This window comes from Podarcis muralis, chromosome 12 (assembly GCF_964188315.1).
Source record: "Podarcis muralis chromosome 12, rPodMur119.hap1.1, whole genome shotgun sequence".
Lineage (NCBI taxonomy): Eukaryota > Metazoa > Chordata > Lepidosauria > Squamata > Lacertidae > Podarcis > Podarcis muralis.
Window position 1 is genome coordinate 28,532,093 of NC_135666.1, and position 19,982 is coordinate 28,552,074.

The 19,982-nt window shown below is 42.8% G+C and overlaps 2 protein-coding genes across 4 annotated transcripts; one reads left to right on the forward strand and one right to left on the reverse strand.

The window, feature by feature from the left end:
• Window positions 1-589: 589 nt before the first annotated feature.
• On the reverse strand, window positions 590-7,609 carry LOC114607802 (tissue factor pathway inhibitor 2-like). The gene is made up of 5 exons (XM_028751276.2): window positions 7,217-7,609; window positions 4,608-4,787; window positions 4,311-4,490; window positions 3,694-3,867; window positions 590-2,770 (listed from the first exon to the last, which is right to left on the reverse strand). Exons 1-5 carry the CDS (start codon window positions 7,470-7,472, stop codon window positions 2,721-2,723), a joined length of 840 nt encoding a protein of 279 aa, XP_028607109.2. The 5' UTR covers window positions 7,473-7,609; the 3' UTR covers window positions 590-2,720.
• Window positions 7,610-15,583: 7,974 nt separating this feature from the next.
• On the forward strand, window positions 15,584-19,352 carry LOC114607805 (guanine nucleotide-binding protein G(I)/G(S)/G(O) subunit gamma-11). 3 transcript variants are annotated; one of them, XM_077936947.1, is made up of 3 exons: window positions 15,584-16,091; window positions 16,375-16,472; window positions 18,956-19,352. In XM_077936947.1, the coding sequence occupies exons 2-3, from the start codon at window positions 16,377-16,379 to the stop codon at window positions 19,079-19,081; spliced, it is 222 nt and encodes a 73-aa protein (XP_077793073.1). In that variant the 5' UTR covers window positions 15,584-16,091; window positions 16,375-16,376; the 3' UTR covers window positions 19,082-19,352. The 3 variants fall into 3 exon arrangements, with proteins under 3 accessions (XP_077793073.1, XP_028607116.1, XP_028607115.1); XM_028751283.2 differs by having other exon boundaries at window positions 15,586-16,091; window positions 16,371-16,472; XM_028751282.2 differs by lacking the exon at window positions 15,584-16,091 and adding an exon at window positions 16,100-16,228 and having other exon boundaries at window positions 16,371-16,472.
• Window positions 19,353-19,982: the final 630 nt, after the last annotated feature.

Genomic DNA, 19,982 nt, shown 5'->3' on the forward strand with positions numbered 1-19,982 from the left:
TGGTCTGCTGAAGGGAAACAAGATGCAATGCTTAATTTTACTTGTATTTTATTTTTGTACATTTTTAATACATGGGGGATGGGGCGTAGCACATGCGTTGCATTCTAAAGATCAGAGGCTTTATCAGTTGTATCTTCAGACTAGATTGTTCTGGTATGACACCTATTTAAGGCTGCTTCATATATATCCCAATACATGTCTTCAATCATGAAACTGAAAAGGATGTGACTGCAGTTCTCGAAAAGTCACCCATCCAGGTGCTGACCAGATTCTGCTCTCCTTACCTTCAGCAAGGTGATAGCCTTCAGACCACAAGGAGTCACTGAACAGGGATTTGAGCATGGATCTCCATGACCCCTTCAGCTGTCGAAGAGGCAATTCTGCATGTGGACATCTGTCCTCTTCCTTGAAATGAATGGGACGGATATGCTTGGGAGCAGAGGCAGAGTCTAGATCTTAACTGGATAAAGTAGAATGAAAATGTAGCATGTGCATGCAGTGTGTACATACACGGACTGCAAAATACGTTCGCTAGGGGGAAACTTGATCTACATAAAATGATGTGTAACAAATTAGGAGAAACAAACACTTATGACAACTTATTTTATTTTTCTTCATTTTTACAAATTTACAGTGAAGGTCAGTCACATTTGCACATAGCAAGTTAGGATGTAATTTTACCAGTTCTCATATAGGCAAAGTAAGGTTTGACACAGGTGCAAATATCCTTAGGACAGACAGCATCAAGTGAAGGCAGATGACTCTTCTTCAGCTTCAGGACAAAAACATGCCGAATGCACATTAATAAAGGCACCTCAAAATGTGTTCTGTGCAAGAGATCAGGAGGATGACTTTAAAGAGGAGGGACATAATCTCAATATCTGACTAGCATTCTCCACTCTTAACTGTCCAGCAGGAATAATCTCATGATGAAAATTAATCCTGTAGCTTTAGAACTGGACCAGTTGACAATGGGAGATGCAGCCATCAGTTCACCACACTCCTGAAACCTTACGTAGCTTATAATTCACCTTAAAAAACAAGCAAACCCCACTATCAAGTTCATTGCTGGTCTCCTCCCAGTGCCAGCTTTTTAATCAGCAGCATTACAATTATGTATATTACCAAGAACAAACGTATTTTATTTTTATTATCACTGTATCTATATCCCAACTATTCTCCAAGGTGGCAAATACACTTCTCCCTTCTATACCTTCAGAACAATCCTGTGAGGTAGGTTAGGCTGAGAGACTGTGTGTGTACAAAAACCACCCAGACATGGCTGAGTGGTGAACTGAACCCTAGTCTCCCAAGTCCTAGTCTAGCACTCTTAACCACTAGTCCACGTTCATATTTCCTAACCTCAAACAAGGGCTTTGAACCCAGGATAAAATTTTAGAATGTCTGATTGGGTTTTGACTTGTCTACATTCTCCTCCCTTCCAATTCACTTGGTAGTTTTTGGCAAGCCTGCCCCCTAAGGATGTTCTTGAAAAGTTCACAGCAAAGGAATTGATATCAGCAATACCAATTTATTCAAGAGAAAAACGAGTTTGGTTAATCTTCAGTTAAAGGAACAATGCAAGAAATATCTGACAAAGATCTGTTTTTTAAAAAAACAACTATGGGCCATGGTTCTTGCTTCAGCTATTCAACAACAGTTCAGCTCTTCCAATACAGCAGAACCATTTTCATAAACTACACAAAGGGGAAAGTTTAAAATGTATGCATTTATATTTATAGTAACATTTTATAAAACTTGGGGGAAACTCCATAAGATCTAAAGATCTGCATCTGCAGTTATCCTGCAACGTCTGTAATCAGCTATATCCTCTCTGCCAGACTTATTCACTTAGAAACACAGGAATCTCCCTTATCCCAAGCCAAAATATTTGTTCAGCCAGCTCAGAATTGTCTACAATGAGTGGATGGGGTTTCAGACCAAAGCCCTCCCCATTGCCCACTATCTAATGCTATCTAGTGGTCAGTGAGATTTGCCTGATCTCCTGCCACTGGCATCACTGGCTTAACTTGAGCAAGGCAGCATTGAGAGTGGTGTGCTGCAAATGCACTGGCAGAAGCACTGGATTGGTTCTGCCCATGTGTTTCAACTGCGCCAACCACACCCCGACTGATCATGCTGCTGTCATGCAGGTGATGGGAGGTCATGTAACATCAGCACAGCGGACTGTTTTAACTAGAGATTCCAAGAACCAAACCTCAGACATTCTGCATGCAAGGTAAGCCCTCTACCACGCGTCTGCCACCCCTCCTTATGAAGATGAAGATAAGAAAGTTCAGGAGAAGGTCTTAATTTAGTGTTCCATATAATGAAACCACCAGAAAGGGTCTATCGTATTCAGTAGCCAGTAGAGAAGAACCAATGTTCAGCAGGGAGTGTTGAGCCGCCTCTTGTGCGTCCAAGTATCTGAATGAGGGTCAACAGCCCAGGATTTTATCCTTCAACAGGGCACACTGGCATGTGCATGGGGCCCAATCCCTCAGTGAGCTGTAACTAGATCAAAGTAACCTTGCCGTTCAAAACTGTTCATATAGTAAAATTGTTACATAGCCACATAAAACTGAACAAAACCTAAACCCACCCATAAGTTAAAAGTTTCTAGTGTGTGAAATCAGTGCATCTAGTCTGGAAACCTCTCCAGATTTAAGGATGTATGTGGCGTTCGTTGGATTTGAATGTTGGCTGTAGACTCCTCATCCTTATGAGACAACATATTTTGATCCCGTAGCAGGTGGTATCTTTCTCCCTCCTAAGAAAATAGAAATCAAAATATAATCGGAAGTAACTTAAATCACTTTATTCACATGTGGTAAATAAAGACAAAAGAGAAGAAAAAGGGATGCAACATTCTAGGTCTGCTAATTCCCAACCACCAGGTAATTGCAGTTTCCACAATGCGTGTTTTGGGCATTAAAGCAGGGACAAAAGCGAGTCCCCGTCCCAGCAGGACTGAAGCCAGCACAACCCTCCTTGTGGCAAGCAGGGCCTGTGCTCACCCTTAATGCCTGCAGGTACTACCTCCTCACAAAAGCAAACGTGCCCTTGACCGTGATGGGTAGAAGACAGTCTGCCAGGGAAAGGGAAGAGCTCCTTGTCTGAAATTCCTTGGCAGAGGATGCTTTCTCACAAGCTGCTTTTGCCACAACCCGGGACGCATTCCAGCTTTGCACTCCTTCAGAACAGCACAAACGACTGGAGGGCACAGTCCATGCCTAGCCTTCATCCGGCAACTATTGCCCCCTTCCGGTCCCTCTCACCTCCTTCTACATCCTCGCAACCTTTGGCCAAGGGAGTGAGCTGAAAATACGGGAGGACCACAATCCACCTGTGGCTACTGCATTATGCACCTATGGAAGGTGGTTTAATGCAGGAGGGGGAAACCTGTGCCTCTCCAGTTGTTCTTGGACTCCCATCAGCCTCAGCCACTACGTCACATGGTCAGGAATGATGAGAGATATGTACTTGGATGGATACAGTTTTCTCACCCCAATATAACAAAAAGCCTCCCTGTTTGCTCTTGGAGAGCACCAGCTGTTTGTGCTGCTTAATGTTGTTCTCTTTAATCCCTCTAGAATTACTAGAACAGGGCTTATTTGTGAACCTTCACAATCTGGCTATAAGACTGCAAACGTCCCTGTAACTCTCGATCTCAGCAAAGAGAGAGCATCCTACCTTTCTTGCAGGCCTTGAGACACGATTTCCGAGTGAGGAAGTTGTTAATATTTCCTCCACAACCTGTATAGGTGAATTCTTCACAATCTCCTGTGTCTATGTTGTAATAAAAGCGAGGAACTGAACTCGAACAAATTCCCACGTCTTTGGGGTTAGAGCAAAAGGAAGGGGTATCTTTAGAAAAAGAAAGAGAGAGACAGAGTTACTTAACACTACTTATTTTTGTTTTTTGAAGTGTAGACTGCAGTGGTGTTAGGCATACAAACCAACAGTTCCCAATCAGAAAGTGGGCCGAGTTTCTGATCTTTGATTTAATATGTGTACACTGCTTTCCCAGCAAAAACAAGCTCAAAGCGGCTCATAACTACAAAGCATTAAAAATGAGCAAACATTTCCATCCGTGCAATCAATTAGGGAAAAGACACACACACCACAATAGTGCATTGGTAAAGCAAAAACGAACAATGCCATAAATAATTGATGCAATTCAATACAAACTTTTAATAATTCAAAATTAATTCATCAGAAATGGTTGGCGAGCACCAGTCCCATGAGACACAACAGAACATTTCACCCTCCCCCACCCAAACAAGCTATTAATTAAAAATAATAATTACTTCTTTTTGGCAGGCAGAAGTTCATGCAGGAGTCTTTATCGTCAAATCGGTTCTGGTTTCCTAAACAGCCTCCATAATAAAATTTTTCACAGCTCATCGTCTCAAGGCTGAAATAATATTTTCGCATTAAACCTCTACAGATTCCTTCGTCAGATTTCAGTCGGCATATTTTAGGCACCTCTAAAAACGAAAGAGAAACCAACTGGTTGAAAACAACAATCTAAGCCAAACCATTGCTTTTATCAAACCGATTCTGCAATTCACTCCAGGATTTGAAATTTTAGAGCTGCAACTTACTCTTGATTCTCCCGCAAGTCTTTGAACACTCTTCAAAACTCAAAAAGTTGTTGTCGTTTCCCACGCAGCCCCCGAAACTAAACTCCTGGCAGGTTTGGGTGGCTCTGTCGTAGTACCACCTGACATACAAAGCCCGGCAGGGTCCTTTAAGTGGTGGCTGGAGACAGATCTCTCTGTTGTCTGCATGAAAACAGAAGGGGGTGGGGGAAAGAGAAATGCTTTAGGTACAAATCCCAGAAACATGAAGAGAAAAGAGTAGGGAGGCAGGTAAGAAATTCATGTGTTGAAGGTTTGTCCCAGTGAAATGTAAGAAGACCTCTCCTGCACGAGGCCAAAGCCCAAGTAGTCCAAAGCCCAAGTAGTCCAGCCTGAAAGCAGGACCTGAGTTCAAGAGCACTCTCCCCACCTGCAATTCCCACGACTGGCCTTCAGAGGCATAAAAAAAGGTCAAGGACCCCGGGCGGTTAAGTCCAGTCAAAGGCGACTATGGGGTTGCAGTGCTCAACTCGCTTTCAGGCTGAGGGAGCTGGCGTTTGTCCACAGACAACTTTCCGGGTTGTGTGGCCAGAAGGCGCTTCTGGTGCAACAGAACACCGTGACGGAGACCAGAGCGCATGGAAACACTGTTTACCTTCCCGCCACAGTGGTACCTGTTTATCTACTTGCACTGGCATGCTTTCGAACTGCTAGGTTGGCAGGAGCTGGGACAGAGCAACGGGAGCTGACTCCGTTGCAGGGATTCGAACTGCATATCTTCCGATCGGAAGAGGCTCAGTGGTTTAGACCACAGCGCCACCCGCGTCCCTGTTTCAGAGGCATACCCCCTTCTTGTGGAGGGCAGTGGAGAGGACTGTGGTGGGGCAGCTGAAATTATTCTAGGTGACATCAATCTGGGTTGAGAATGCTGTGGCAGGATTGCTGACAGGAGTTTATACCCTGTCATCTTATAATACATGTTCTCAGAAAGCTGTACTGGTTGCCAAACTGCTACCAGGCAAGGATCAAGATGTTACTCTTAGTATGTAAAGGCCTTAACAGATTGGGGCAGTTTACTTGCAAGATCCCATTACCCGCCCCCCTCCATATGCCCGCTAAACTACTTCGATCTGTGACTGGTGTCACATAATACTCATTCCACATTTGTAAGAAATATTTTAGCGTGGCAGCACTCACACTTTGGAACGCCCTGCTTAGGGACCCCAGGCAGGCACTTTTCCGCACATGCTAAAAACATTTTTCTTTAGGCAAGCCTACTCTGTAAACTGCTTTGAGTGTTGTTATTTTTAACTATCAAGTGGTGTATAAATTGTATTAAATAAATTATTATTATTATTAATTGAGTTTATATACTGCCCTATACCCGGAGGTCTCAGGGCAGTTTACATAAAAATATCACAACATATATAAAAACAGAATGAAAACAGCAACCCAAACACCCCCTGAAAAGAGCCACATTTTAAAAGGGTATAGGATGCCAAACAGATCAACCAAAGGCCTGGTTAAAAAGGAACGTTTTTGCCTGGCGCCTAAACTGTATAATGAAGGCGCCAGGCGAACTTCCCTGGAGAGAACATTCCGCAGATAGGGAGCCACTGCAGAGAAGGCCCATTCTCCAGACATGTAGAATGTTGGCATGTTTTCTAATTTGATTTTTGGCTTAGCATTCATTTTAATTATTATTTTTGGATGTTTTAAATACTTTTTTCTGATGGCCGCATTATTTTATTCTTTTCGTAAACTGCTTTGAGGTTTTATTACAATGACACGGTATCTAAAACTTGTGAAACGGATAATTTTTTATATAAAGAAAAAAACCAGTCTCCAACAGCAGAGGTAGAAACATAGCCATTGTGGCTAGTAGTTGTTGATAGCCTAATCTTTCATGAATTTGCCCAATCCTCTTTTGAACCCTTAAACCCAAAGAGCAAAGATACTGAGCTAAATGGACCAATGCTCTGATTCAGAATAAGGCAGCTTTCTGTGGTCACAGTACTGAATTGCTTGGGAAATGGCATTTTGCTGCAGATCTGGCTTGTATTTTTGAATCCTGACATTTGGGGGGGAATTGCTTAATCAACATATCTCACATTTACGGACGACGCAAGATCCTTCTTTAATTTATCATATTTAAAGGGAATATAATCTCTGCATCACAGGCACAAGGGCTTTAGTAAGCGCCAAACACACCCACAAACACTCAATGACGCGATCACTATTACCTGACAGCACTGATAGTCTTTACTTGGACTTTTGTTATTTTAACCCTTCTTTCTACGTTCCTATTCTACAGTTTCCTTCTTTGGTCTTTTAATTTTCACCTGTTGCTATAATTGTTCTCTCTCTTTTGTAAACATTGTACAATAAAGTTTTGAAAGGAAAACTTTGCCAAGAAAGAATAAAAACACCAGCACTCATAATATTTTGGCTACCGGCTAGGCAAAAAATAAAATAAAAAGGGTTTTGGCAGACGGAGGCAGGTGCAGCATATGGGGCGAAGCGAGGATTTTGGAAAGAGAACATCGGTCGCCATCCCTGGGAAGAGCAAAAACAACTCGCAAGAAGAAAACAGCTGATAACATGCACCCGCTCCAAAAAAAGGCCCCGATTACCTCCCGTTGTCGACTGGGGCCAGACCTGCTCCAGAAGTACCACCAAGGAGACGACCAGCAGAAAGGCCCGCGAGTTTCCAGAAGTCAGATCCATCGCTGCAAGTCGCTGCGCGCGTTTGGCTGGTCCACGACCGATGGAAACGTTGGCCACAGTGGCCCCTATATAAACGATCCCGGCTTCTCCGCCGCCGCCTCCTGGCCCAAAGCCTGCGGGCGTGCTTCCCAGACGAGGGAGGGCTCGGAGGGGGTGATTCATCCGTTTCTGGAAAGCGATGTAAAACCGCGAGGGGGCGGGCGGACCGAGGGAGCGGTCCCTTGCGTGGCTGGTGCGCCCCGCGCGTCATTGCGCATCTTCCGAAGAAGCAGCTCCGCGAGGTGGTCGCTGGCCCATCCCGACGCGTATCCGGGACGGCTGGGGCGGGCCTGGAGCCTCGCTGCTCGCGACCCCGACAGCGGCGAAAAGATCCGAGGAAGATGGAAGGAGCAAACATTGGAGTAAACCCCGAGTTGAATGCACGGGACAACACCAGCCAGACGCGAAAGTGTCCCCAGGCGTCTGTTGAGGACTCAGTCGGCACCAAGATGTTCTGCCCCACTATAGCTCACTTCTGAAGTTAAAAAGCAAAGCTTAGGGAGCTTGTGCCACACTGGCACGATGCAGTAGTTTTGTCTATGCGCTTATCGGACGTTATCCGAGCTTTCCACAGGAAGTAGCCTTCTACCTGGTTAGATTATATATTCTTATAGTCCAGTTGTTATATTTACATACAGTGGTACCTCGGCTTACATATGCTTCAGGTTACATACGCTTCAGGTTACACACTCCGCTAACCCAGAAATAGTACCTCGGGTTAAGAACTTTGCTTCAGGATGAGAACAGAAATCGTGCTCTGGCGGCGCGGCAGCAGTGGGAGGCCCCATTAGCTAAAGTGGTGCTTCAGGTTAAGAACAGTTTCAGGTTAATAACGGACCTCTGGAACGAATTAAGTTCTTAACCCGAGGTACCACTGTATTTTTATATTTATAAAATGGGACGCGGGTGGTGCTATGGGTTAAACCACAGAGCCTAGGGCTTGCTGATCGGAAGGTCGGCGGTTCAAATCCCCGTGATGGGGTGAGCTCCTGTTGCTTAGTCCCAGCTCCTGCCAACCAAGCAGTTTGAAAGCACGTCAAAGTGCAAGTAGATAAATAGGTACCGCTCCGGCGGGAAGGTAAACGGCGTTTCTATGCACTGTTCTGGTTGGCCAGAAGCGGCTTAGTCATGCTGGCCACATGACCCGGAAGCTGTACGCCGGCTCCTTCGGCCGATAAAGCGAGATGAGTGCCACAACCCCAGAGTCGGCCATGACTGGACCTAATGGTCAGGGGCCCCTTTACCTTTATATTTATATATAAAAAAACTATTTCCCTTTTCCTCCAAAAGCTTCTTCCTCGCCCTTCTACGTATTCTTCTCACAACAACTCTGTGGGGTAGGTAAGGCTGAGAGATCATGACTGGCCCAAGGTCACCCAGTGAAATTCATGACTGAGTAGGGATTTGAACTCCGGTCTCTCTGGGCTTAGTCCCTCACCCTGTCGAGGAATGAGGAACTGTTTTCAACTTGTGGGTGGCATTCGTACAATAGGTTTCGTTCCAGCCACAGGAAAAGGGAGAGGCATCTGCACTGAACTTCTCTCCATCCAAGCAGGCAAGAAGCACCACACATTCTAGCCTAACAAAGGCAATCACGGGTTCACAGAGCATTAGTAAGGGAGAGGCCTGAAGGGGCACATTTGGCCTCCAGGCCTGAGGTTTCCCACCCCTGCTGTAACCATTGCACTGCATTGCCTAATCCTGTTGGTTCTCAAGTAGAGGGAGGTCTTTCACAGCACTGCCTAGTTGGACCTTCTAACTGAAGATGGTGATCGGCATAGCATGTCTCCAGCATTTCAGACATCGTGTCCCACATATTTTTAACTGGAGATGCCAAGGATTGACTCTACTGCTCATTTCCGTGTTACTTGCTTCCAGAGAAAAACCCATTTCCAAATAACACAAAAATGAGCACTAACCTCGCACGATATTCCACAATATTTCTGGAAGTGTCTTTTACTGTTCTGGGGAGTTTTTAATGTGTGACATTTTAATGTATTTTTAATCTTTGTTGGAAGCCGCCCAGAGTGGGCGCGGTACAAATAAATTATTATTATTATTATTATTATTATTATTATTATTATTATTAGTCATGTGGAAGCTCAGACATCATGCAGAAATTAAGAGCTTTACTGAGACCAGAGGAAATGCTTATACATATATTAGGAATAGGAAACAAACTATTTGATCTAACCCAGTCCTGCCTACTCAGATTAGCAGGGATGTTGGAGAATTCAGATGAAATGAGATATGGTACTGGAAACGGCATCAGTTTGTGTGCCTGTCTGCAAGCAGCACTGGAAATTAGGCAAAAAATTTAAAAACATGCAATTGGTATTCACAATTGTCATTTCCCTCCCCCCAGTCTGTAATTTGCTTTTGTTATTTTTTTCAGTATGCAAACAATATACTATTGATAGGATTCCCCCACCCCACCCATTGAAATGAACAGTGTGGAATCATAACAATATTGTAATCAATTATGTTATTAAATCTGAAGAGCAAGCTGATTGATGTTGGTTTTGAGGAACCTGAACTGCAGTGGAACGGAAACAGTGTTGCATGTTTGATATGGAGCAGAATCCCTATAGGCAGGCAGAGAGGCATTTTCCCTCCTTTTAACAGGAAATGCCAGGAATTGAATGTGGAGCCATTTCAAAGCACACTCTCTGTCCCGGAAGTATGTTCCTTCTTATGCTCTTTTACTTACTACTCATCAGCATGTAGCAGAACACCCTGAGAGATGCAGCTGTGTTTTCAGAGGTGCTTAATCCTCTGAGTGCAAGAAAAGCGGAAAGTGAGCAACGTGGGGGAGATTAATCAGCATCTTTTTATGGCGTATTTCCAGTACAGTGTCCAATTCTGGCCAATTTCTTAAGATAGGCAATGGAAGCTAGATGGAGCATTCAGGTGGCCCAAATGATAGTCCCTTCCGTTCTTCCAGAAAATCTGGAATTGGTTATTGTTAGCTTTCCAAGAAGAATTTAAAACGGGCACTGCTGTATTCTGTGAAAGGAAACAACTACTATTCCCCACCCACTGCTCCTCAACTTCAACTGAATTAATATGCCAGGCATCGATAATAATAGCATGGAGGGAGGAATATGGACAAAAATGGAATGAGCCACTGACAAGCCTTAATTATAAATTGTTTAATAGCCCCAAGGGCCTAATTTCAGCATGGGGGGGGGGCAGGTGGCAGGATGCAGTAAAGGGCGATAAAGTACGTCTGAGTTGCTGACATTAATTTCCCCAAGATCTGGTGGTGGTCCAAGTTAGAATCAGGGAGCAGGAGATTATCTCATCCTCCAAGCTAGTGAGGACAGATCTTTTATAGGAGGAATCTCTGCCCCATTCTATCTATCCTTTTCACCAAGACCTTTATTTTAGTCCTTCCTTCCTTGCATCTTGGTTATGTTGTTGTTGTTTGGTCGTTTAGTCGTGTCCGACTCTTCGTGACCGCATGGACCAGAGAACGCCAGGCACTCCTGTCTTCCACTGCCCCCCGCAGTTTGGTCAGACTCATGTTTGTAGCTTCGAGAACACTGTCCAACCATCTTATCCTCTGTCGCCCCCTTCTCCTTGTGCCGTCCATCTTTCCCAACATCAGGGTCTTTTCCAGGGAGTCTTCTCTTCTCATGAGGTGGCCAAAGTATTGGAGCCTCAGCTTCAGGATCTGTCTAGGTTATGCTGACAATCAAATGTCTTCAAGATCTTATTTTCATCTTACCTTAAGATCACCTCTTCTTTCTCTTCATTGTCGTACAACAGCTTTGCATAACCTGGTGCCTTCCACATGTTTTGGACTACAACTCCCATCAGCCCTAGCCAGCTTGGCCAACAATCAGGGAAGGTGGGAGTCACAGTCACTCAACATCTGGAGGGCACCAGGTTAGGAAAGGTTCTCCGCTCTGTATTTTTGTAAACAGAGTCTTCAAGCTTCTCATTACTTTGCTTCTCATTCCCCCCATTACATCCCAATTTTGCCCTCTATGTTTTGTGGCTTTGATCCAGAATCCATTTGATCCATTACTGCTTGTTTCACTTCCCTGCTTTGTTGGTTAGTTTTAGATTGTGGCTCTACAGGCGAAGACTGATGTTTTAAAAAACTGTTGCCAAGAACCTGTGCCTAGTAAGGCTAGGAAACTTATTATAATGGAAGCAAGAAAGTATCTCTCTTTGCCCCCATTGCAGAGGAAGGTCTTGCTAGGGGGTGAAGAAATCTAGGACATGTGTGGAAAACCCAAATCTCCTTAGCAAATCATTTTAGATTGAGTTAACTTAGCTGGAATTTATTAATAATGGTTACTGTGGATAATAATAATAATAATAATAATAATAATAATAATAATAATAATAATTTTGTATTTATTTATACCCCGCCCTCCCCAGGCAGAGCTGGGCTCAGGGTGGCTAACACCAGTAAAATTACAATTAAAAAAATAAATTAAAAAAGAAACCAATTTAAAATACAGGTTAAAGTATAATTTAAAATGCAGCCTCATTTTAATAGTAGCCCATATGGGAAGGATATTCCTTCATATTCTGCTTGTGGGCTTTTTGGAGTTTCTACTTGGTCATTTTGGGAAACAGGACATGCTGGAACTTTGTTCATATCCAGCATGGTTCCTACGTTTGCCTTTATGTATGTACAAATGGGACTGTAACAATGTGTTGCAGTATGCTCCTTCTTAGGGTGCCAGCCAGCCAGCCATGCTGTCATGCAGGATACTTAAGGGGCTCAAGCAGGAATCTCTCATCTCCTCCCACATAATACTTCAAAATCTGTAGCTACTAAGTATGGTCAGTGCTCATTGGGCTGGTTTTTTGTGGGGAGAGGAAGGGGGATCTCCATGGTTTAACTCACCCCATAATTCTACCCAGTGCTTTTTTTCTGGGGGTACGCAGGGGTACGCATACCCCTAAACATTTTGTGAATCTTTGTACTTTTGTCCATTTACTGTATTTATTTCCCCCGATCTGAACTATAAAATGGTGATTTTCTTGAGTCAAAATGAGAGTACCCCTAAACATTTTTTTTAGGGGGAAAAGCACTCATTCTACCAATGTGGATGTTTCTCCAAGCATGATGCCATCCTCTTTTTTAATATATATGTTTGTTTTTGAGAATAAAGGTGTAAAAAGATATACAATCAAAAGAAAATAAAAAAAAAACTGTAACTGTGACAAAAGTTGTTTACTTCATCCTCACTCTTAAGGTGCTTCCAGATGACCTGTTTATGGAGTATTAATCCTGATTTGTTTACAGGGAGATATTGTGTCAAAGTAACTGTTCTCCCACACTTTCCAGTATGTTTTCCCATTTGCTTTCCTTATCAGTAAAAGCCCTATCTTTTCAGAGAGAGGCAGGTTTGTTGTGCAAGAGCTCCCAATCAACTATAATGGTGCAACCTGAATTTGCTGCTATGTGATGGAATCGCACCCGAAAATAGTGACAGTCCAAAGCACACTTCTCATTGGTCCTATTTTGGTTCAGTTTCTATCAGCATTCGCCACCTGAGTTTGCTGCTCAAAGGAGTAGTACATACGTCCATTTCACTGTCCCTTTGAAAGCTTATTACAGGCATAGGCAAACTCGGCCCTCCAGATGTTTTGGGACTATAACTCCCATCATTCCTGACCACTGGTCCTGTTAACTAGGAATGATGGGAGTTGTAGTCCCAAAACATCTGGAGGGCTGAGTTTGCCTATGCCTGGCTTAGCAGAACTTATGGAGCTCCCATTATTCTTCCAAGTTCAAATCCCCTTCGGCAGTTATGGTATACAATTTAGAACTGCACCATTTAATAGATTAGAAGGCACTGTGGCTGCCTAGAATATTTTCTTATCATTTGTTGTATACTATTACAGGGGTATTCAAAAGACACCCAATCTGGACAAAAGCTCTTAAGGATCCATAGATATACACTGGAAAAATATTATATTCCAAACATTACAATTTCTTGTAAAACAATGAATAAAAATGGACAAACAAATAAAGACTGAAGATTCCATATATAACAACAACATTCCACTGCTCTCTTATAGCATTTTCTTTTTCAGATATTTACTGAAGATCAGTACTATTTTGAGGCATTTGTAAAATTTATAGCTAACCTGCTAGGTCCGTTTGGGTATTGCCACAGGAGTTATACAGCATAGTGAAACTACGTTGTAAACTAGAGTACAAATCTATGTGCTTTACCACTCAAAATGTAAAACTAATTTTTTTTGGGGGGGGGGCAACTCCTTAGTTTAATCCACCCCATAATTCTGCAAATGTTGATGTATCCCCAAGCATGTGATACTACCCTCTTTTTAGTGTGTGTGTGCGTGTGTGTGTTTACTGGTTTTTGAGAAAACAGCTAAGCTGCAACACGTTTCCATTTTTAATATAAATTTTATTAGAGTTTATAGAGAGAAATACAAAACTTAATATCAAGTATCTTTTTTATCCAACATTAGTCTAAGTAAGAGAAAAACAGCAAAAAAGAAACAAAAGATAAGTAGTTCAAAAACTAAAAAACTTCCAATTCTCCATCTGTCTGCTATATATAAACAGCATTCACTTAATCCACTCCAATATAACACCCAACCAAATCACTTTCTATAAACAAACTTCAATCTTCAATCCCAAATCCAAGTGCCATTATTTCAGTTTCTTTCTCACGCAAAATGTCTATGAGAGGTTTTCAATCTTTGGTAATTGTTAACAACTTAAACATGTGCATTTTGCCATCTCAGCTAAATCCATTAATTTTAACAACCATTCTTCCATTGCTGGTAATGATGAATCTTTCCATCTTTGCGTATGTAATAGTCTCGCCACTGTAATCATATATTGAAACAAAGTTCCATCGACCTTTTCTAATTGTATATCCATAAGTCCAAGCAGGAAAAGTTCTGGTTTCAGTTGAAAGTTAATCTTCAAAATTCTCCATATCAGTGTATGTATTCTTATCCTCTTTTTGGGGGGCTTATTTACATGTCCACCATGCATGATAAAATATCCCTTCATTTTCTTTATATTTCCAACAGGTATTCAGAACATTTTTATACATTCTAAATAATTTCTCAGGAGTTAAGTACCACATGTTTCCTATGCAGAAGACCTCAACTTTTCCCTCAAGCATCTGAAGTTAACAGGGCTGGGACCTTGGAAAGCTAATTATACTGGGCTGTATGGGCCAGTAGTCCAACTTCACAGGTTCATATAAAACGGGCACTATGTGTGAATAGCACTTACTGTGCTATCTTCTCTTTGGCGATCACTCATAGTTGAGTAAGATTGTCTTCCATGAACACAGTTTTAACAGTAGTCCGTAAGTGATTGTGGAGGCCAATTCTGGATCTACACGTCCTTGCACAGTGGGGTCATGTTTCTGGGTGGGAGTTGATCACAGTGAAGGTTTGCCAAGCGTGCCTTCCTCTTAGCATGTTTCTCCCCTTCGTCCTGAGTTCGGGCGTCTTCAAAGTCCACGACACCTTTGGTAGAGGCTGTTCTCCAACTGGAGCATTCGCAGGCCAGTGTTGCCCAGTTGTCAGTGTTTGTACCACTTTTTTTTAGATTTGCCTTGAGAGTCTTTGAACCTCTTTTGTTGACCACCAGCACCATAGCAATATCAATAATGTGCTTCAAAAGAAGTTTGTGACCTTTTGAAACAGATTAATCCACAATGCTAGTGCTGGTGGTCACCATAATATATATGAACAGTAGAAAATAAGTCATTAAAAAAGAGAGAGAGACTTTAGGCCCGGGGAGAGGAGCTTGTGGCGCTCCAAAAGTTAATGGACTCCAGCTCCCATCAAACCCAGCTTGTTGATGTTCTTATAGTCAATTGCTTCAAGATGCCTCACAAGAAGGGAATGAAATAAAGAATACCCAGAAGTACATCATACCCCACTGCATATAGGCATGCACAGCCAAAATAGGTTTGCAGCCTAATATATGAAAATAAACAAACTGTTGCTAGGGTGTTCCCCTGCTTCCCTTGGGTTGGGGAGAAGGACAACTCTAATAGTGTTTCCCCCCTCTATAGGTTTGCCTTTTCTATTTTCCCATGCTGCTTTCCAAGCCACCCTATTGTTTCGGACAGGCAGAAAGGGCCAGACATTTCCTTAGCAAACCTGTTTCCTCTGGAGCACTCAGCATGGCTGGCCTTTTCCATTGTAGAGAAAGCCGAAGCACACATCCTGTCTCTCAGAGTTTCCCTCCTCCCATCCTCCTCTCCGCCCGCCCCCCCCCCCAGCTCCGCAGTCTCTCTTCATGCACACTTGAGAGCTTACAGCCTCCAGGTGTGTTAATAATCCCATATAAAAAAATTATCCAAGGGGATTTCTCTGTGAAATTCCCTGACCTCCATTCTTCCCCTCTCCTGGGGTCCGAGAATCTTTCTAGGTAGCGAGAGAGCTGGGGTTTTCCCCCTTCTCTGCCTTGTGTGATGTTAGGGAAATGTTAAGGAAATTTGGGGATGGCCTGGAGACAGAGGAGAGAAGGATGGTTTTCCATGTATGTGTAATGCTTCTTTTTGGTTTGAAGCAGTGAAAACTAGAGAGAGAGAGAGAGAGTGCCACAGAGAGAGGTCAAACTGTGCAGTTTAATCAGATTAGGACGGATTCTGCTGATGAATTAAAATCCTGAAAGTAGTTACTAGGAGCTCAAAGAGCCTGGCAAGAAAGTTGGCTGAACAGGAAGTTGCCGCCGCTGCTACAGAGAAACCGGGACAAACTCACAAAGAGGAGGTAAGGATTTTCTGGGGAGAAAAGGAGAGGGCAGTGACATAATTAGGTAACTTTAGACGCCGGACTTAATGATCTTGTGCCCCTGCTTTTTAGTTCACTCATTCCTGCTGTGTTTCGGGGCCCTCCTGCTCCTTTTGGTGAGTGGGGCCATGCACCTCTTCCCTAAAGTCCAACCCCCCCATGGCACCACCGGGGTGGGGAGGGCGTCTTATGCACTCAGCTGCACCTCTCAACCTCATTTAACTCTCCTTCTCCCTCTGCCTCTCTCCTTGCTTTAAGCCAGCGATGCCAGCAATCAATATAGAGGATCTGAGCGAGAAGGATAAACTGAAAATGCAAGTGGAACAGCTCCGGAAAGAAGTCAAGCTGGAACGGCAGCCGGTGAGTGCTGCGTGGTTTCTTTTTTTTATTATATCTGGGGAGCCTGGCTGTTGGTTGGAGCAGCTCCTGTTTTCAGTGGCAGGCGGATCAAAGCCTGTTTGTTTGGAAGAGGCCTTCTGTGCATGTCTGCAGCTCGCTGGTTACAAAGCAGTTTGGCAATTTGACTGCCTAGGATCATTAAAGGGGCCTCGAAAGGAGGCCCAGATTGAAGGGAGGGGTGTGTGAAAGGGAGGAAGGGATTGACCGATTTTTCTAGACTCGGGTGAAATCAAAACCAAACAAAACACAACCATCTCTCCCCGATACATAAGGGACACAGGTAGGGATAAATGATCTGAATTGTATTCCGCTGGGGGGAAAGATTACTCTGGCCAGATTGCGCTCAAAGGGTACACATGTGAAATCCATATGGGCATGGGAAGCTGCCTTATACAGAGTCAGACCAATGGATTATTTAGATCTGATATTTCTGCATTGCAGGGGTTTGGATTAGATGAGCCTTCCAGCTCTATAATTCCATGATTTTATATGAATGGCAGAAGCTACCCGGGATTTCAGACTAGTTGGCCCTACCAGGGATCCCCAGCAATTATTGCCAGGCAAGGGCATGTGATCGAACCAAGTGATTAACAATGTGATTGACTAACAGCAGGTCTTGGGGGGGGGGGGGAGAGAAATTCAATACAGTTCACATGTGCAGGTGACCCTTACCTAATCCAGACTTTACAAAAGAGTGAGAGAACTGGAACAAACCATCCTTTGAAAGGTGCAGTTTGCTGAATTTTGCAATGCATCTCTTGCCTGAGGTAGCTTCCTCATTTTGCCTAATGAGAGGGCCGTCTCTCCAGACTACACACAGGGGACTAGCATGTGAGGTAGAAAGCTAGTCTAGAACCTGTCCTATCATGCATTGCATGGGGTTAGGCTAGATGACCCTTGGGGTCCCTTTCAACTCCACAATTCTAATTACTCAGCCAAGTAACGTATACAAAAATGCATGCATTGAGGTAAAGTGTGCATATAAATGCCCATACGAGTGAAAATAACGTACAAAAATCCACTATACTAAGGAAAAGCACTCTGTAAAAATGTGCAGATTGCCTAGAAACATGTGTATATTAGAAGCTGACACTAAAATGCTGATGAAGTTTCATGAGCACTTTTCTTAAGTCTAGATCAGAACTTCTTAGTACGGTACTTCTGCCTTTATTTCTGTTCCACCCCATTCCTGATTTAATCTATCATATGTACAACTGTGAAAGGAGTATAGGACTATCTGAATTTTCTGTCTCTTGGGTACAAAATGTCTTTGGCTGCTTCTGCCTGGCCCGGCCCCCTCTTCCCAAAAACAACCACAATTTGGGAATCACTGACACACGGGGGAATGCCTATTGACATCAGCTGCAGAACTGATGACACAGCCTGAATTAGAGTGGAAGCTGCAATTACAAGGAAAGGGGAGAAGCGTGAAGAGGCTAATTATGGGGTAGGCAAGCAGAGGGCTAAATTTGGGGCTTTTTACTGCTTTAGTACAAGACTTCAGGGAGCTGAGGTATGCAATATAGTAAGGAAGAAATGGCCAGATGACTGGGGGGGGGGGGGGACAAATTGGGCATGAAGTGTTTCCATGATTATTTCCAGAAATCTGGACAGATTTGCCTCTTCTGGCAAATCTTGTAGAGAAGTGGCGATACTCAAAATAATTGCAAGAAACTACGTTTTCATAAAGTTCATCCAGTGGCAGGGTAGGAGGTAGGAGGTACTGTTATTTTTCACTAATATCCAGCCATAGCCCAGTGGATGAGGGATGGGGAACCTGTGCCCTCCCAGAGGATACTATTTTCTTATTTTTATTTATAATATACTGAATTCATATCCTGCCCTTCCTCTCCAGGCGGGTGTGAGGTTGTTGTTTTTTTAACATAGCAAATATAAAACAAACTGATGGTACAGAATACAGGCAATCCTCATTTTGTGTGGGGGTTCCATCCCAGACCCCACATGCGTTGTCAGAGTGTGCATACGTCTGCTCCGCCCCTTTTTGTGCCGTTCTGGAGCTACTTCTGGGTTTGGCGCCATGCACATGTTATTCGGACACACCTAAACCAGGAGTTGCCTGTATTCCTACTACTCAACACATTTTCACATGCAATGTATATTTTCATATGCAATATCATAATGTACACTTTAAACTGCTGTTATATTCATTTTGCTTCTTTATACACTTGCTTTAAAAAAAACAGATTTAATGTATATGTCATGTTCTTTGTAAACTGCCTAGAGGTTTCACTTACAGTTATACAAATTTTGTTAAATAACACAAGTTGCAGGAAAAAATATTTATACATAGCAACTTGCAAATTTTGTTTCTGGTGTTTATCATTAATTAATATGTGTAGTGTTTGTGTATCACTGTGAAACTCTTTTCTTGCCTTCCAAAACGACCCCTGTATTTAGATTTCTTTTGCTCTCTCTTTTTGAAGGTTTCCAAATGTTCTGAAGAAATTAAAAATTACATTGAAGAAAGATCTGGAGAAGACCCTCTGGTTAAAGGCATTCCTGAAGACAGGAACCCTTTCAAAGAAAAAGGAGGATGTGTTATTGCTTAGAAGATGGTTAAGCAATATTGAAAGTGGAATAAAAAGCATCCTAGCATAACTAGCCAGATTTAAGTTCCAGGAGTCCTTACAGAACAACTAGACAGTGATAATCTTTTTTTATTTTTAAAGAAAACAGAAAATGCCTGCTTATAATTTTATTCCGTGAAGCAGATTCTTGCTTACTGTATCCCTAAATAAGTTTCTAGAGGCTGCTTCCTGTTCTTTTAATTTCCTGCACATGCTGATTTGAGTAATAAAAGAAATCTATTTGAACAATCAACTACAGTGTTATTTTGGTAAAGAGAATGCTAAGATGCACGGTGAAAGGCTTCTTTTTTTTTCATTGCAGAAAATAGAACTGTAACCGTGAGAACACCATGATAGCACTGTTGTAATAAAACTAGGAGTTCATTTACGTCTGGTGAAGTACAATGATTATGTGAGGGTTTTAGTTTTTTGGTCAGCTGCAGTAGTGTGGTGGCAAATTCAGAAGTGCAGGGGCTCCTCATGGTAGTCACAGCCATGCCCCCCCCTCACTCCCACCCTTCTAAGATTATACAACCTTTTAATGTTTTTATATTGTAAACTGCCCTGTGAACTTCAGATGAAGGGCAGTATAGAAATTTAATAAACAGTAATAATAAAACAAGAACAGTCTAAGATTATATTTACCCAATAATAATAATAATAATTAGGGATGCATTGCTATAATTAGTGCAGATCTCCACATGTTGCTTTCAACTAGATCCTATTTTCCATGCACATACGTAGGCAAATGATTCAGATGCTCCAATATCTTCTTTCAGAGTGACTTAAGTTGCATTTCCCTTGAAGTTCCATTGTATATAACAGAACCTGCACACTATTGCCTTGAAACTGAGGCACCTGGTTTCAGTGTTCCTAAACGCTT

What these genes read in the sequence shown, in the direction of transcription:
- LOC114607805 (XM_028751282.2), top strand. Translation starts at nt 16,160, where the DNA reads ATGATCTTGTGCCCCTGCTTTTTAGTTCACTCATTCCTGCTGTGTTTC. An exon ending in GGGCCCTCCTGCTCCTTTTG is followed by an intron (nt 16,229 to 16,370) that starts GTGAGTGGGGCC and finishes CCTTGCTTTAAG; the next exon opens with CCAGCGATGCCAGCAATCAA. An exon ending in TCAAGCTGGAACGGCAGCCG is followed by an intron (nt 16,473 to 18,955) that starts GTGAGTGCTGCG and finishes CTCTTTTTGAAG; the next exon opens with GTTTCCAAATGTTCTGAAGA.
- LOC114607802 (XM_028751276.2), bottom strand. Translation starts at nt 7,472, where the DNA reads ATGAATCACCCCCTCCGAGCCCTCCCTCGTCTGGGAAGCACGCCCGCA. An exon ending in CTTCTGCCTGCCAAAAAGAA is followed by an intron (nt 3,868 to 4,310) that starts GTAATTATTATT and finishes CTTTTTCTAAAG; the next exon opens with ATACCCCTTCCTTTTGCTCT. An exon ending in TCTCAAGGCCTGCAAGAAAG is followed by an intron (nt 2,771 to 3,693) that starts GTAGGATGCTCT and finishes CTATTTTCTTAG; the next exon opens with GAGGGAGAAAGATACCACCT.